Source organism: Camelina sativa, chromosome 2 (assembly GCF_030686135.1).
Source record: "Camelina sativa cultivar CO46 ecotype springtype chromosome 2, ASM3068613v1".
Taxonomy (NCBI): domain Eukaryota; kingdom Viridiplantae; phylum Streptophyta; class Magnoliopsida; order Brassicales; family Brassicaceae; genus Camelina; species Camelina sativa.
This window is the reverse complement of record NC_141881.1, coordinates 25,811,267-25,830,019: the sequence shown is the minus strand read 5'-3', so window position 1 is coordinate 25,830,019 and position 18,753 is coordinate 25,811,267. Positions and strand designations below refer to the sequence as shown.

The 18,753-nt window shown below is 38.0% G+C and overlaps 3 protein-coding genes and 1 pseudogene across 4 annotated transcripts; all 4 read right to left on the bottom strand.

The window, feature by feature from the left end:
* Window positions 1-5,527: 5,527 nt before the first annotated feature.
* On the bottom strand, window positions 5,528-8,777 carry LOC147949212 (uncharacterized). The gene is made up of 4 exons (XM_087489737.1): window positions 8,641-8,777; window positions 8,480-8,553; window positions 7,986-8,062; window positions 5,528-6,847 (listed from the first exon to the last, which is right to left on the bottom strand). Exon 4 carries the CDS (start codon window positions 6,845-6,847, stop codon window positions 5,663-5,665), a length of 1,185 nt encoding a protein of 394 aa, XP_087345863.1. The 5' UTR covers window positions 7,986-8,062; window positions 8,480-8,553; window positions 8,641-8,777; the 3' UTR covers window positions 5,528-5,662.
* A 460-nt stretch (window positions 8,778-9,237) lies between these two features.
* LOC109127476 (arabinogalactan protein 14 pseudogene) lies at window positions 9,238-9,634 on the bottom strand (annotated as a pseudogene). The gene has a single exon (XR_015583186.1). The product of XR_015583186.1 is annotated as an arabinogalactan protein 14 pseudogene (transcript).
* Window positions 9,635-11,059: 1,425 nt separating this feature from the next.
* Window positions 11,060-14,105, bottom strand: LOC104733373 (protein neprosin). The gene is made up of 7 exons (XM_010452957.3): window positions 13,348-14,105; window positions 13,022-13,108; window positions 12,679-12,936; window positions 12,419-12,583; window positions 12,272-12,325; window positions 12,017-12,163; window positions 11,060-11,772 (listed from the first exon to the last, which is right to left on the bottom strand). The coding sequence occupies exons 1-7, from the start codon at window positions 13,522-13,524 to the stop codon at window positions 11,395-11,397; spliced, it is 1,266 nt and encodes a 421-aa protein (XP_010451259.1). The 5' UTR covers window positions 13,525-14,105; the 3' UTR covers window positions 11,060-11,394.
* A 3,508-nt stretch (window positions 14,106-17,613) lies between these two features.
* Window positions 17,614-18,212, bottom strand: LOC104733366 (uncharacterized). The gene has a single exon (XM_010452949.2). The coding sequence runs from the start codon at window positions 18,075-18,077 to the stop codon at window positions 17,763-17,765; it is 315 nt and encodes a 104-aa protein (XP_010451251.1). The 5' UTR covers window positions 18,078-18,212; the 3' UTR covers window positions 17,614-17,762.
* Window positions 18,213-18,753: the final 541 nt, after the last annotated feature.

Sequence of the window (18,753 nt, the reverse complement as noted above, 5' to 3'; positions counted from 1 at the left end):
TTCGTACATATTGTGTATCGAATCAAAGGAAAACGACTATGTTGGTAGAAGGTTAAACATGCGTCAATATACCAAACAAATTAGAAACACTTCATTTCGGGATAAAATTAGTTAAAAGAGTTGCACTTTGCTTCAACAAATATGTAACACCCAATTTCTATGGCATGTCACAGGTTAACTTATATCACAAGTAAACCATACTTAACCGAAAATAACCAAGAAAAATCCATTAATTCAATTTAAACGTCTTTCAAACCACCATTTAAACGTTAAACCGAAACTAACAACCAGTTCGATAAATCCAACAACGGAAAAATAAAAGAATAATCTCCAGCTCCTAACACCAACACCAACTCTATCATCTACTCCTCAATGTTACCTGCAAGAGAAAGAGAGGGATGAGCAATCTAAGATTACTCAGCGAGGGCAAGCCTTAGGGCTCACGAAGTCTTCATACACAAACATGCTCAGACCATCACAAAGTCTAAACCTAAGACAAGCAATCAATCACGTGTCAACGACACACAAACATCAAACATATGAGACTACGTCCCATAAACAACGATGTGCATTACGGGATTCCTCATGCTTTCGCACTTCTTCCTGCACATTTCCGTCGCCGTGCATTACGGGATTCCTCATGCTTTCGCACTTCTTCCTGCACATTTTCATTACCGTGCATTACGGGATTCCTCATGCTTTCGCACTTCTTCCTGCACTTTTTCACTTGCGTATCCGGATTCCTCATGCTTCTCGCACTTCTTCCACGCACAACACGTTGGCTCGTCAGCCAATCCTGATCTACCCGCATTCCGCGCCCGTAGACCACCACACAACTACAAGGAAAATTCCTTGTAGGACTCTCTGCGGCCCACCCGCTTCTTCGTGCCTCTTGGCACATTTTCTCCCCAAACTCAAACAATTTACTTTATCATACTAACATGCATATCACACACCACGCAATCCGTTTTAAATATCTAGTTCTTTTAATTTTCAAATCCTATTACTAGTTCTTTTTCCTTATCTTTTATTTAGTAGATATATAATATATATATTATTATTATACACTCAACAATCAACTAAGATTATATATAATATAATCCATAGGTATACTTGGCTTAACTTTAAACTAAGTAACTATCTAAACATATCGGTATATGAAAAAGACACTAACTAGTCCTCACCTTAGCAAATTGGGTTGGTTCTCGAGTAAAGACCAGCAACAACAGAAATCCAATCCAACAACGACAATGATCTCAATCTGCAATATTATCAGATTACCCGATCAATGATTATATTCCAATATTAATCACTGATTTAATCTAATAACCGAAACTGACTTAATTGTGCTGGTACTTCACAAATAAATTAGTTAGATGTAGTTTAATAATTAAATCAAACTAACGATCTAATAATTTATATCCCACAATTTAATTCACGTACGACCACATGCTCCCCGTTTAATACCACTTCCTAAACCAGCCACAACACACGGTTCAACAATATTAATTTAACGAACGTCATTGACAACATACGTAAATAACCATGCATGACACCACAACAACTCATGCACGTACGTTCCATAACTTCCTGGTTTAGTTGGTTACGTAATAGTTTAGCTATGAACGAGCAACACATCGCAACAACAACAACACGAGACATAGAGCTTGGTCGTTACCTCGTTCTGCAACTTTCCGCGACGGCTTAACTTGACGAACTGAACGGCGAAGTGGAAGACTCGGCAACACAGATCTGCGGTGGTTCAGGCTTGGTGATTAGATTGGTTCCAACAATCTATAAAAACACAACATAGTTCTCGGTTTGGTTCACGGATCTTACCTCTCCGGTGAAGACGTTTCACACGGCGGCACAGGCTGAGCGCGGTGACAATCTCCGGTGTCTCTAGTGGTGCTACAAGGGTTCGCAACAAGGTTCGAGTTAGGGCTGTTCCCAAAACTATACAAAACTAAAGACTCGAGTTATACGGAGGCTTACCGTGGAACGTGACGGCCAAGGGTTTGTGAGGCTTGTTTCGAAGTTTGTCCCTTTTTTATATACACACGCGGGGAGATTAGGGTTTGGTTTGGGCTTGGCTCACTAATGGGCTCGGTTTGGGCCTCACGGTTTAATTCTGGAACCGGGTCGTTACAATTCTCCCCTACTACAAAGGAATTCGTCCCCGAATTCGACCCGTCATCACTTTTGTCCATAAAAAGTTCTGGATAATCCAACCGCATTTGCATTTCTGATTCCCAAGTATCCTCTCGGATCCCGTCTCTTTCCCAACATACCTTGACAGACTTGATTACTTTCCCTTGACTTTCCGTTTCCTGACGGTCCAAAATTTCCACAGGTTTACTCAATGCAGTTAAATTCCGGTTTAAATCTGCCGGCGGATTCGGTAATACTAATTCTGGTTCTCTAACAACTTTCCGCAAAACTGACACGTGGAAAACATCATGGAAATTAGATAACTCCTGAGGTAGTGCTAAACGGTAAGCTACAGCCCCAATCTTTTCTGTAATCACATATGGTCCCATATATCTTGGCTTAAGCTTCTTTAACTTCCGGTTTTTATGCGCTCCTCTGAATATTCTCATTTTTAAATGCACTGCATCACCAACCGAAAATTCTAAATCCTTCCGACGTTTGTCTGCATAACTTTTTTGCCTGTCATGGGCTTCTTTAAGCCTGTCCCGGAGCAGTTCCACTTGCTCTATAGTCTCTGTGACCATCTCGGGCTCTAGGTCCTTACGTTCCCCGACTTCTGTCCAACAAAGTGGTGTGCGGCATGGTCGACCGTATAAAGCCTCGTACGGTGGCATCCCTATGCTGGAGTGATAACTATTGTTATATGCAAATTCCACCAACGGTATATACTTAAGCCAGTTTCCCTCCCAGTCAAGTACGCACGCCCTCAACATATCCTCAAGTGTCTGAATTGTCCTCTCAGACTGTCCGTCCGTCTGGGGGTGATACGCTGTACTGAGACGTACCTTTGTTCCCAAAGCCTTCTGAAAAGCCTGCCAGAAAATAGAAGTAAACTTTGGATCCCGATCTGACACGATGCTATCCGGCACCCCGTGCTTTTTAACAATCTCATCCAGGTACAACTGCGCTAGAACATCCGCACTATCGGTTTTCTTGATGGGCAAGAAATGAGCAGTCTTGGTTAGTCGGTCCACGATCACCCAAATGGCGTTCTTACCACCTGTGCTCATTGGTAGCCCGGTGACAAAATCCATAGTTATCATATCCCATTTCCACTCAGGTAAAGGCAAGTTCTGAAGTAACCCACTCGGGACTCGGTGCTCCACTTTTACTTGCTGACATGTCTGACACTTAGATACCCATGCAGCGACATCACGCTTCATATTGCCCCAATTGTAATACCGCTTCAGGTCGTGGTACATCTTAGTTGACCCTGGGTGAACTGAGAATCGCGAACTATGCGCCTGTGCCAAAATCTCATCCTTTAAACCCTTATCATTAGGCACCCTAACTCGGTTCTTATACATACACATACCATTCTCTGCCGTGTGGAACCCCTCCACATTGTTTTCCACTGCCTTTTTCAAATCCGCGTCAAGTTTTTGTGCTTCCCGGATTCTCCACAGTAGGTCAGCTTGATTCACCACTTCTAAACCAACAACGTTTTCCCCAACCGATGTTGCACAAATACTCAGTGCACACAAAGTGTCTTCCAGCTCCTTTATCTCTTTTTCTCTTGAGACATCAGTTCTCCGCCTGCTCAATGCGTCAGCTACCAAATTGGCCTTTCCCGGATGATAGGCAATGTCCAAGTCGTAATCTGCTAACAACTCTACCCATCTCCTTTGCCTAAGGTTGAGGTCTGATTGAGTGAATATATGTTTCAAACTTTTGTGGTCTGTAAACACTTGAACTTTTTCCCCATACAAGTATGATCGCCAGATCTTTAGAGCGAATACAACTCTTGCCAACTCCAAATCATGGGTAGGGTAATTAATCTCATGTGGTCTAAGCTGTCTAGATGCATAAGCGATGACCTTTTCGTCTTGCATTAACACGCAGCCCAATCCTGTTCCTGACGCGTCTGTATACACCACATATGGTACCCCTGGTTTTGGTAGTACTAGTATAGGTGTTTCCGTCAAATGCCTCTTCAATTTCTGAAAGCTGCTTTCACACTCCTCGGTCCACTCAAATTTCACATCCTTTCCTGTGAGTCGAGTCATAGGCTTAGCTATTCTAGCAAATCCTTCCACGAATTTTCGGTAGTACCCTGCCAAGCCCAGGAAACTACGGACCTCAGTAGCGCTCTTAGGCGTTGGCCAACCACTTATCGAGGCTATCTTTTCTGGATCCACAGACACTCCAGCTTCTGAAACAACATGCCCCAAAAACCCAATCTTCCTTTGCCAAAAGCTGCACTTACTCAACTTCCCATATAGCTGTTGTTCCCGCAGTTTGTCCAACACTATCCGTAGGTGTTTCTCGTGTTCCTCACGGCTTTTAGAATAGATTAAAATGTCATCGATGAATACTATCACACACTTATCCAAGTACTCCCGAAAAACATTATTCATCATCTTCATGAACGCGGCTGGTGCATTAGTCAACCCAAACGGCATTACTACAAATTCGTAGTGTCCATATCTCGTCCGAAAGGCCGTTTTCCTTATGTCTTCCTCTGCTATTGAAATCTGATGGTACCCGGATGCCAAATCAATCTTTGAGAACCATGAAGCTCCCTGTAGCTGATCCAACAACTCATCAATTCGAGGCAACGGGTACTTATTTTTGATGGTAACCTTATTCAATCCCCGGTAATCAATGCAAAGTCTGAAGCTACCATCTTTCTTTTTCACAAATAGCATTGGTGCTCCCCACGGTGAACTACTCGGCCGAATGAACCCTTTATCTGTAAGATCCTCCAACTGACTCTTCAATTCTGCCATTTCTGCAGGTGCCAGACGGTAAGGTGCGCGTGATACAGGTGTCGTCCCAGGCTCTAGTTCAATAGTGAAGGCATCTCCTCTGCTTGGTGGCGGTCCTTTTAAAGACTCAAAGACGTCTGCATACTCTGCCACTATAGGAATATTATCAACTCCAAGCTCTATCTCCTCCCCCACTACAGAAATCGTAGCTAGAAAGGCATCATTTCCTTTCTCTATCAGCTCCTCAGCTTGCATCATGGATATGATGGAAACCCCTCCACCCATTTTTACGCCTTGAAATGTTATCTTCCCCTCCGGTCTCGAGAAATGCACACGTGCTCTGTGGCAATCCAATACAGCTCGGTGCTTCTTTAACCAATTCATCCCGAGAATCACGTCATAATGATTAATCTCCATTTCTGCAAGATTCCCGAGCAGTACTTCTCCGTTTATCATGATAGGAACATCCTTGTGAACTCCGGTAGAACCCAATTTTTCCTTTCCCACAGTACCAATCCTCTTTGCCTTTGGGATAAATTCACCATCAAAGCTCCAATTCTGAGTAACGCCTGGCTTAACACAACTGAGGGTAGCTCCAGTATCAAATAGGGTGTAAGCATTCCATCCTCCCACTAAAACCGATCCTACACGGTTATTCTACTTCTAAGCAACAATTCACAAGCAATAATTCTTGAATTTACCAATCATAGAAAAATTAATATAGCACTGGATAAGTTTGACATTTACTTACCAGCGATTGGCTCATTGTCCTCATCCTCCTCAGTCTCAGCCATCATCACACGAGGTCCAACATTTTGACGTTTTGGAGGTGGCGGCAACTGCTCTCTAGGACGATTGTTGACCTGCTGTCTCCCAACTTTTCTCGGGCAAAATCTTGCAATGTGTCCTTCCTGACCGCATTCATAACAACTCCTGATGGTCCTAGTTTGAGTACAATCCTTCAGAACATGACCCGGCTGGTTGCACCCGAAACACATTAATGGAGTTCTCACAGTTGTTGCATCCCAAGTCCTCTTATTAGAGCTAGAACCCTTTGCAAGTCTCGCCTGTGCTGTCTTGTTCTGACTCATCTCCTTTTCCAACCCAATCTCCAAATTAGCAGCTTTCTCTACCAAGTCAATCTTACTGCGGTAGTCATACATCTCACACCGATTCTTGAGCTCAATCCTCAAACCTCTCAGAAACCTGCGAATTAACTCATCCTCATTCATGAATCTGCCAGCAAACCTGCTCAGTCGATCAAACTCCCTTTCATACTCCCTCACAGTCATGGTGCCCTGACGAAGTTCCAGGAACTCCTCCTCCATACGATCCATAGCCTCTCTGGGAAAATACTTCCTTGAGAATTCGGTCTTGAAATCTGCCCAAGTCAGCTCATATCGTCCATGTGCCTGGTCTACCACCTTCTCCCACCATACCAATGCCTCATCCTTCAGATACTGCACTGCCAAGTCCAAGCGATACTCATGCGGACGCCGAGCATTATCAAAATTTCTCTCCAGTCTCTTCCTCCAATTGTCAGCATCAATAGGATTAGACTTTCCACCAAAAGGCTCCATGCCCATGTCCTTCAAATTTCTCATGGCCTCCCAGTATGACGGACCCTGCACCTGGACCAGCGGTGGAGGCGGTGGTGGTTGCTGAGGCGGGACTACCCTTTCTGGTGCATCATGATGTGGTGCATCCTGCTGTGGTGGAACCACCTCTGGTGCTCCTCTCAAATTTGGCTCCCTTTGCATGAATTCCTGGAACCGGCGAAATTGCTCAAACATAGCCATCTCATTAGCTTCCCCTGCTCGAGCTACATTAGCATGCACAACTTCCGGCTGTTCATCACGCACTGGGCTCTCAGCCCTCACTCTTGGCTGCACTCTAGCTGCGGTTTTCCCTCCACGTTTTGGCGGCATCTGAATACAGAAACAACAAACGAATCAGCCTTCTTCCACAGGACTGCCTTTCCGGGGCGAAACCGGTTTGACATAACCTGGCTCTGATACCAAAATTGTAACACCCAATTTCTATGGCATGTCACAGGTTAACTTATATCACAAGTAAACCATACTTAACCGAAAATAACCAAGAAAAATCCATTAATTCAATTTAAACGTCTTTCAAACCACCATTTAAACGTTAAACCGAAACTAACAACCAGTTCGATAAATCCAACAACGGAAAAATAAAAGAATAATCTCCAGCTCCTAACATCAACACCAACTCTATCATCTACTCCTCAATGTTACCTGCAAGAGAAAGAGAGGGATGAGCAATCTAAGATTACTCAGCGAGGGCAAGCCTTAGGGCTCACGAAGTCTTCATACACAAACATGCTCAGACCATCACAAAGTCTAAACCTAAGACAAGCAATCAATCACGTGTCAACGACACACAAACATCAAACATATGAGACTACGTCCCATAAACAACGATGTGCATTACGGGATTCCTCATGCTTTCGCACTTCTTCCTGCACATTTCCGTCGCCGTGCATTACGGGATTCCTCATGCTTTCGTACTTCTTCCTGCACATTTTCATTACCGTGCATTACGGGATTCCTCATGCTTTCGCACTTCTTCCTGCACTTTTTCACTTGCGTATCCGGATTCCTCATGCTTCTCGCACTTCTTCCACGCACAACACGTTAGCTCGTCAGCCAATCCTGATCTACCCGCTTTCCGCGCCCGTAGACCACCACACAACTACAAGGAAAATTCCTTGTAGGACTCTCTGCGGCCCACCCGCTTCTTCGTGCCTCTTGGCACATTTTCTCCCCACACTCAAACAATTTACTTTATCATACTAACATGCATATCACACACCACGCAATCCGTTTTAAATATCTAGTTCTTTTAATTTTCAAATCCTATTACTAGTTCTTTTTCTTTATCTTTTATTTAGTAGATATATAATATATATATTATTATTATACACTCAACAATCAACTAAGATTATATATAATATAATCCATAGGTATACTTGGCTTAACTTTAAACTAAGTAACTATCTAAACATATCGGTATATGAAAAAGACACTAACTAGTCCTCACCTTAGCAAATTGGGTTGGTTCTCGAGTAAAGACCAGCAACAACAGAAATCCAATCCAACAACGACAATGATCTCAATCTGCAATATTATCAGATTACCCGATCAATGATTATATTCCAATATTAATCACTGATTTAATCTAATAACCGAAACTGACTTAATTGTGCTGGTACTTCACAAATAAATTAGTTAGATGTAGTTTAATAATTAAATCAAACTAACGATCTAATAATTTATATCCCACAATTTAATTCACGTACGACCACATGCTCCCCGTTTAATACCACTTCCTAAACCAGCCACAACACACGGTTCAACAATATTAGTTTAACGAACGTCATTGACAACATACGTAAATAACCATGCATGACACCACAACAACTCATGCACGTACGTTCCATAACTTCCTGGTTTAGTTGGTTACGTAATAGTTTAGCTATGAACGAGCAACACATCGCAACAACAACAACACGAGACATAGAGCTTGGTCGTTACCTCGTTCTGCAACTTTCCGCGACGGCTTAACTTGACGAACTGAACGGCGAAGTGGAAGACTCGGCAACACAGATCTACGGTGGTTCAGGCTTGGTGATTAGATTGGTTCCAACAATCTATGAAAACACAACATAGTTCTCGGTTTGGTTCACGGATCTTACCTCTCCGGTGAAGACGTTTCACACGGCGGCACAGGCTGAGCGCGGTGACAATCTCCGGTGTCTCTAGTGGTGCTACAAGGGTTCGCAACAAGGTTCGAGTTAGGGCTGTTCCCAAAACTGTACAAAACTAAAGACTCGAGTTATACGGAGGCTTACCGTGGAACGTGACGGCCAAGGGTTTGTGAGGCTTGTCTCGAAGTTTGTCCCTTTTTTATATACACACGCGGGGAGATTAGGGTTTGGTTTGGGCTTGGCTCACTAATGGGCTCGGTTTGGGCCTCACGGTTTAATTCTGGAACCGGGTCGTTACAAAATATCCCATGTGAAAGCTTAAAAGGTACTTATTTGCTTTTTGTCCGCTCTCACTCCACAAAAGAAAAGCATATTAGCAGCTTTCAATTGCTTTTAGATTTATGATTCCGATTAATATTATCTAGTTTTTTGGTATAATAGATTATTATTACACATGTAGATAGATCCAGCTTAACGGTATATGCAAATTTCTCGGTTTCTGTTTGCATAATATCTACATTTTAAGATTTTTAAGTTGAAATTGAAATATACAAAGAAAGAAAATATATACTAATAAACAAATAGTAATAAATAATGATAAATTATTATTGATATTCGAATGATGTCAAATCCAACAACGATACATAATAGAGAGATAAACAGAGATCAAACATAACAATCAACTACAAGATGTCAAGAACTGAAAGAGACACAAGCAAGAACCGGACTTAGACATCAATTAGTTGATTTTACTTAAAATTCAATTAAACATAAAATAACAAATTTAAGAAGAAACTTCTTAAAAGAGGAACCCAAAGGCCATCACGGCTACAGAGGCTAAGAAAGTAGGGATAACCGACGAAGCATCGGAGGTAGGGCTCGGAGCCGGAGCGTCAACCGCTGCAACAGTCTGCTGAACCGTAGAGAACGCTATCGTAGCAACCAAAACCGCCACGTAAAGCTTCATCTTCATTGCCTCCATTGTTATAGTAATTTTTTTGGATTTGAAACTCAGAGAGGGCAATGAAGAGAGTTGAAAACGTTCTTGGTGCTTATTGTTGTTTTTGATGTGTGGCTTGTGAATTACATTTGTTAGTGGTTTATATACACGAGTACGCATGTAAGGCCAAGTGTGTACATGTCACTTTACACCAACGCATGTGAATAATTTAATTTTAATGTTGTTAATACTTTATTATATATCCCACTAAGAAATGTAATTTAATCGTAAGAAAGTTATATAAGAAATGTGTTATGTTGTACTATTGAATTGATTTAAGACACGTAAAGGTTTTTAGTTCATCAACTTTGTAAATAAATAGTTGGAAACAGGAAGAAACAATAGTTGGAAAGAGCAGTGCGCACTATTTTGGACGGTAATATTTATTGTTTATTAATTACGGCGAATTATTATTTTTATTTATTTGTTAATACATTCATCAAACTTTGGTGAGTTATTAGTTTATTACTACAGTATCATTTTACTTGTTGAAGAGTTAGGTTTCAAATTGTCAAGTGTGCTCATTCAATGAATGTTAATTTCTTTACCCGAATGATCTTCTTTCTTCTCTTGGTACACTTCATCTCTATGAGGTTTGTCCATAATAAATTGTCTAATAAATTTTTAATTTTGTGTTTGTGAAATGAGTAGAGAGAGATATGAGAGAAGCAATGAGCTGTTTTAGTTGTTTCTTATAGGTAAAGAAGATGGAAACTAGATGATGGTTCCATGTGCTCCAAGTAACATGATTTGGCCTAACCCCATATTATTGTGTTTTATTTTTCTTTTCTCCTTATTTCCCGTTTTAAATCTTGTTATTAATCGGATTTGATACTTGATTTGGCTTATCATTTTTTCCGGCGTATTAATATTTAACTCCAACATTATTTAGTAATTATTGAATTTTTTTAATTATGTAAATTATCATCAGTATTCATCGTAACCTTTTGTCAAAAAGAAATAAAAAACACAATTATAGGGGGGATTCATCCAATCTAATAATTACTTATTTTAATTTGTATGATTTTATTTATGACAAATCATACTTTTACAAATCAAATTAATTTTACAAACCACAGCAAATTTATTTACAACCAAATAGACAAATCTAACATGCATCATATTTTACCTGTCATAATAATACTTGTTTTTCATGTCTGAATTTATCTACATCTATAGTTGGCATATAATTTTCTGTCATGTTAGTCACTTAATTGATTGATTTTTGAAAATTTAACAACTTAATTTTTAATTATTATCATATTTGGTTAAAAGGTGTTTCTTTTGATTAACCACTTACTTAAAGTTGAAATGACATTTTCATTGATTAACAGAATAATTAGTTGGTGCACTGAATCAGACCTCCATCATAACTCATAAGCAAACGCACTCAAGGAAACACTCATAGACAACGTAAAGGTCCGTAACCTTCTTTAACTTTTATAAGGTTACTCCTACGCTACAAGAGAGGGACACTAATTCTCTCTTACACACTTACAAACTTGTTATCTTCCAAAGCAAGTAACAAATAAAAACCCCAATACCAAAACTATTACCTAATCAAAACCTAGAAACCAAAAAAAAAAACGCAAAATAATGTCCAGAACCAAAACACAGTAAAGTGTAAGAAAAAATCAACAAAAACGATATTTTCACACTTATCACAAACACTAGGAAAATTTCCAGTACATATGTTCCTCTACAGCTTCATCTTCAATCATATTCTTTCTTTTGTTCATCCTCTACTGACATTTAGGGTTTCTTCCAGGACCTCCGTAGTAAAAGTAATGTCCCCAATCATCATTCTTACCAACCTCAACATCATAGCAATTAGATTTCTCAGTGAAAGTGTTGAGCCCTTTTGGTTCTTTCAGATTATTAGAGCTATCAACGACTTGAATATTCCTGAAGTAACTTGCTTTCGTGAACCCTCCATCCGGAAACTGACCACTTCCCATTTGTGTGGTTGTGTGGTGACCATCTTCTTCCATGTTCACTACTTCTCCTCCCCATTCTACTATCGATGCACTCTCCGCTAAGTATGAGAATAGAAAGTTTGGCCAGTATCCCAACACATACCCGTCCCCAAACTGCATCCACCAGTGCCCTTCTTTTGGATCCTACAATGAAAATGTTCTTGAGTTTTTAGTTTGATTCATCAGACACTCACAGATTCATGAAGTTAAGCATCGTTGAGGACAAAAAGGTGATATGTTTTAAGCATTCCACAAGTTTGATTCATCAGACACAATATCAGATCTATAAATTTAACAGTTATGAAGCTAAAAGCTGAGATTTTTAAGAATGCACTGAAAAGAAAATGGTACTCGCAGAGAAGCTTTAACTAATGAGACCTGTTCTTACCTTCCAAATAGTAATACTTATATCGTATTGCGGGTTATGGAAGCCAGATACTGGTGAAATACTCGCTCCCATTGCTATTTGGCTGTTGATTTGTATAAAACCCGAACAGAGGAGATTGTAGCAGCCAGTAGCTTGATAAGCATCACTCTGTTTTGTTTCAAGAAGACATATCAATAAAACTTGCCAAAAGGTATATTATATACTCTCAAGTCATTTGAAAACTGAAGAGAAGTTTACAGTCTTTTTCGAGCTTACCGTCCAGTATGTGAACAGCCTTGTGTTGTTATCGCCATATAAATCTGGACTAACCTGATTTTGTATATATATATATGTCAGTGAAGCTAAAAACACAAGTGTCTTTGAGAAGTTATAATGGTCTGACTTTATATATAGGTGGTTTACCTGCCAACCAGCTTCAATGCTATTGAGATCTTGACCAAAAGAACCTCCAAGAATCCATAACTGAGACAAGCTGAACTCATTAGAGTTCTGCACTTTGGGTTCCCATACATTTATTGTTGCCTTCGCTCCGTAAAACTTGCCTCCTTCCACATAAGCTATAGCGTGCTATAACCAGATCAAAAAACACATACAAAAGAGAACTTTCAGATCAATATTTCACACAACACTAAGGTATATAGGTAGCTATCACTAAAGTCTACCTGATGACCACTTTGGTTGATGAGATCAGGATCAGCAGATCGGGGAAGAGGAACAGTACGGAGCTTCTTCTTACCATACCGTTTAACAGAACTCGCCCTCAAAACATCCTCTTTCCTCGTCCTCCTCACTGGTATTGTCCCTTCAGAACAAACTCCGTTCTGGTGCCATAACTGAGTTATTGGATTGACTCTTTCTTTTGGCTTCTCAGATACTTTGTTCTCATCAAACATCCCTTGTGGAGTGTAACTAGGTTTCATCTGTTATAAAACCCCCATAACATATTAACAACATAAACAAAAATTGAAAGAGAGTGACTTTGAGGCAAATGCTGAAACAAATTACCTGAATCTTGTGATCTTTAAGGAACGGATGATCAAAAGCTGGTTGCTTAGATATGTGAACACAGTCTATTATGTCCCCATCTGGACTCTGTTTCAAACACACACAAGAGAACATTGTAAATCAGTCAAAATCTGTCACATAGTAATCACAAGTTTCAAACTTTTTCCTATATTTCTCTCACTAACAACAACTAAGCGATTTAGTAGGTCATCTAATACTCATAAACTGTTAGAAAGCTATATTACTGAATCAATTAGGTTGGTGACAAGCAAACAAACAAAACAGACAAAAACAAAAATTGAAAATGGAGGGTTCAAAAGAAAAACCTGAAAGCTCTTAACGGCTGGTTTATTCAATCGATTCAAGTGTTTGTGCACTTCAAAATTCTGCCTTGAAACACTGAGTCTCCCAGAGCATGTAAGTGAGAGCAGTCCCCAAACACAGAACCAAACAAGAAACCCTCTGAGAACCCTCTCTTTGCTAAAATGCGCAGCACTGCCCATCTTCCTCACTCACTGTTTAAAGTCTAAAAGCCAACAAGAAGAGACACAAAGAGAGAAAGAAAGAGAGAAAGGGAGAAGCTTTTTTTTGTGGGTTAGTAGTGCTTCTCACTTGATCTCTAAAAACGAAAGGCTTTATTTGGTGTGAAGTGTTGAGAAAAAGCTAACACCTTTTTATCTTCTGCTTACTAGTAGTAGTAGTAGAGAGAGCTCTTTACTCTGTAACCCACCACCACTAACACCAGTGATTCTGCAGCGACATTGTTGAAGTGGGTCTCTCTCTCCTTTGATGATGAAAAAAAAGACCACTTTTTGTCACTCTCTCTCTCTCTCTCTCTCTCTCTACTTTTTAATTATCACTATAAACATTTTTCTTGGTAATTAAAAAGACAATTAAAGAGTAAAGACCGGATTATTTACATAAATCCCTTAAATTAAAAGACAATTGAATTTTGTATTTACGGCCCCAAAAAAATATATAATTATGAAAACGAAACAGTCTTTAAAATGATTCTAAAAACCTCCCAACTTTTTCATAAAAAAGTGTCAGTCTTGGTTTGATTAATAATAATGCTTTTTGAGGTAATGGGTATTCAAATGATTATTTCATAATAATAGTAATAAGTAGTACGAATTCACTATACATAGAATCAAATGATAAAATGAATCAACAAGGAAAAAAATATCTTTACTTAACTAGTAGTAACTTTTATAAAATGTGAGTTTACAAGATAGTTGAAATGTCATAATCTAAACAAAGAAACATAAATCTAAAATAAGATTGCGAGTGGAGCCCCATGAGTCATGGCGAGGTAGTCGATGCAACTTCTCGTGAAAAAAGTATTCACGAGCTCCGCTCCAAAAGAGCGACTACTATTAAACCACAAAAATACATAAGTTTTCAATTTGTATTTTTCACATGAATTAATAATGGTCCTTGCATTAAATGTTGCATCTAACTAATCAACTTAATATGGTAATTTAGTGGACCTAAATTACTAACGAAGGAGAAACACATAACGTTTTCAAAAAATTAAATATTTTGCGTACTTTTCAAGCATATATTCCTCTTTATGTTTTTTTTTTGTGATAAATTAAAAATATTCTTCTTTACGTTAGTGTTTTTCTTTTGTGTTTAAACTATAGTTTTGAAACGAATAAATTCTGAAACATCGTATCGAACGATATCATTATAAATTAAAGATAAGATAAAGAAACGAGAACAAAGTTCTCTGCAAAAAGTATCAACTTTATCAGTAGTCTTCTTCCTTTTACTTAAGATATAGTTTTTGAGTTTTGACCCATCATACTACTGGTCGAATATAGCTTATTGCTTTGTGTTAGCTATACAGATTAAACAACTAACTAGTAATGCTTAGCTTTTGCTTATCACTTTATAGGCTATACAGTTAAGATGTGTATTCTAAAAGACAAAGTTTTTTCGTAGATATGAAGAAATAAGCAAATAGAAATAGCAGCTCATAAACTTATAAAAAGATACTCCTATACTAATCAACGGTAGTTCAATGAGCATCGTTTTTAGTTTTTACATAGTTTATGTTAAGAATCAATTCTCTTTGAACCCTTTTTTTTTTTGTTACCACTTTAGATTCACAGAATCATAGAATAGAATGGTCTATGTAATGCAATGCGGTAATATTTGATTGATTAAAATATATAGTTGCGAATTGATAGTAGTTGCATCGTAATAATAATGTTTGCTTTCAAATAGACTAGTTTCAGTCAATGGAGTAAGTAAGTTTAGTAGTACTATTAATAATAATATGATGGGGGAAGCAGACACAAGATTCTGTCTCCCGATGGAGCTGTTTTGGTCCTTTCTTCTTCTTCTTCTGTTTCGGTTAGCTCGCCGTTAACCAAGGACAATGAATATCGCCGTTGATAGTTTGACGACGTTATCTCATCACGATCGATGACACGTGTACGGTGCATAGAAAGGATCTAACGAACGGTGAGGAATCCAATGAGGTCAAAATGTGTAGCAGTGAACATCATTATGAGATTCCACGAAAAGATAATTTTTTTATTTGGCAAATTCCAAATATATACTCCATAGTAATAAATTAAAAGGCTTCATTCATATAAGCAAAATATTTACATTAATTAATCTGAATGCTAGACCTCCAGTTGACAAAACAAAAAGATGTTAGAACTCTATATTGTATTTTCTTGTAAAAGTCAACAGTAATAAAAATATGAAGAAAGAAACCTATAACTCTATAAGGTGAAGTTAAAATTTTAACTCTTTTTTTTTTTCCTTTTTCTGGTTAGGTAAGTAGTAGAAAAGATGAGCTTTCTCATGTTTCTTTCTGATTGTTTTTTAGAAAAATATAAAAGTAATAATAATCTTTAACTAATTGGGCCATCATCCTCGTTAATCACCACCCTTGTCTCTTCTACTTTTTAATCTATACGTACGCTTATTAATAAAAAGTTTATAACGTGCGTGCACTAAACAAACAAGTGATTATTACAGTATTAATTAAACCCACAATAATCACTATCAACCGTTCATTCTATTTAGATAAAAATCCATAAATGCTAATCGAACCATTGGATGCACCTGGTGTCTTAGATAGACATAGACTTACCGTTTTTTTGTTTTTGTCCTTGTAAAAAAAAAATATATCATTTTGAGGCAATTTTGGAAAATGTCTGCATAGCATATTCTTTTCATAACTCAATTTTTTTTTGTCCTTAACCATTTTGGACATATGTCCAAGTGGATCCTGAGAGTGAGAACAGTAATTATAATAATAATTTTACAAAGGAAAGTGAAAAAAATTAGTCAGTCCAATCTGTCTAGTATGACTGGCCATATCTATAAAATGCAGTGTTCTTACATCAGAGATAGATTTTGTGGATCTTTGAGAATTTGATCAAAATTTCGTGATTCGTCATTGTGGAATCTTATAGATATATTGTGTTTTCATCATTGCATGAGTCCTATTTTCGTAAGCACGAGAGCTTCCTAAAGAATGCCACACAGCCAAGTTTAGATTATGTTTTTGCTCATTTGTACACTGTAGGGATTGGACCCCCATTCGTAGAGACCTAGCCTGCTGGCCCAAATTTGATTTGTTTTTGGTAATCAATCACTTTGCCGTTATTCCAATCTTTATCGAGCTGGCCCAAATTTTAGCTATGAATGAAACTCGCAACAATTTTTTTTTCCTTACTTAGTAAATTGGAAACATCTATTAATGTGAAACAAGAACAAATTCTATAAGCTAAAAGTCAAATTTGATTCCCAATTTAAAATACCTCGGAAGACTTGGAGACCTTATAAACTTTTACATATACAAAGAGTATTACATCCAAAGAAAAGATGACAAGAAAATTTTGAAATGGATTCCAGAAAACTTCTCCAACCTTGCAGGAAGAAGACTAGGAAGAACTAATCAGTAGGAGATCTCAAACTTTGATGTCTCATCTCTGACAAAAACTCATCATGATCAAACCTTCACACATACCCATAAAATTAAGGTCAAGACTTTATTAGACAATCAGCACAAACGTAATTCACTTCCAAATAACACGTTAAAGAGAGTTCATAGATTTGATAGATGTACCTTCTTGCTTTACCCCCAAGATCACTCGTCATTTCTGGTAGAGCAATATGTAACAACCAGAGCAAACTATCCACACTATTGCAACAAAATGATCTAGTAGAATGCCACAAGAAGAAGATAGTACTTGAACGTAATCATCCAAACCAGTTTCTAATAACATAAGAATATATGCATCGGCATAGATCACATCTAAAGTATTATCCCCTGTAACCTTATAATAACTTTCACAAATACAATATATCGACAAAAGACCTAGATTCTAGCTAAAATTCATCATGATAAGCTCCAAAAACCTTAATCTTAACCCTCCTAATTCCACTAACTAAACATTGCTAGGTCAAACAAAATTTCCCATATTTCCTAAAAACAGAATAAACTCGAATTGTGCTTAGATAATCTCCATCAATAGATTTGGACAAGTATTAGAGATCAAAGCAAGCTCCTTTGCCTAAGATGATGAAAGCTAAAACTATATATATGCATCACCAAATGCTGTGGATTAAAAAGAAGACACTCAGATTATATATCCAACAATCCCAATAACTTCAAACCCCAATAATCAAAACATGAACTTTTCTCTATACAATAAGGGTAAGAAATATAAATAAAAATGAAAACTTTACAATCAAACAAAATCAGAAAAAATCGTCACTCCAAATGAAGATGATAGTAATTGTGATTATGAGTAACAATCGAAGACGAAGAAGATGATCCATAACCATCATCATCATCGATATCATCATCACGACGACCATCAAAATACAAAATCTCAGGAGGTGGAACACAGATATAGTTCCAGAACCAAAACACGAACCGACCCAATTGCTGAAGCGGGAAACAACAAACGAGCTGTAACATCTCTCCGCTGCTGATTCGATCTGACGGCCGAATCAAACGTAGCCTCTGAAATATCTCCGCCGATATATGAGCTACGGACATCACTGTATCGCCACGGAACACCATGTCTCTCTTGCTCTGCTTTGCACAATCGTCTTATCTCCAACAAAGTTTGGATTTTTTATTTACTTTTTTCACAATCGTCTTCTCTTTGATTTGTCTCTGTGTGTATGTGTGTTGTATAAATTGTAAACAAAAACAAAAAAGGTGGGATTTTTTTGTTTTTGTTTTCCCATTTGAGATGATGATTCGGTCCTAAAAGATCAGATTTTTTAACCGATTCGATTTCATTAGAAACAAAAGTACAAAACCGAACGATTTAGGACCGAACCGAACCAGGATTAGACAGTATTGTACTAGTTTAATGAAATAAGAAGCCTTTGACTCTTCTTCATCCTCTATGATTTAGACACTTGTCTTATTCATCATCCCCCACATCTTGTGGGGGTTTGAGTAGTTTAACACTTTATTATATTCTAGACACAATCAATTCATATATGTTGTTGTTGTTAGACACGATCATCGTTACACTTTATTTTATTCATGTAATTGAAAAGTACTGAATGAATTATAACGGTCCAACACGTATGAGAAGCCAACACTAACTTTTGAATCTTGACCATACATTTCTTTATTCATTAGCCCATTTACTTCTTTTACAAGAAAGCCATACCACAAACACAAGATATGAATCTTTTTTTTCCTTCTTTCTTTTTGATGTATAAGAAACATTTTGATATGA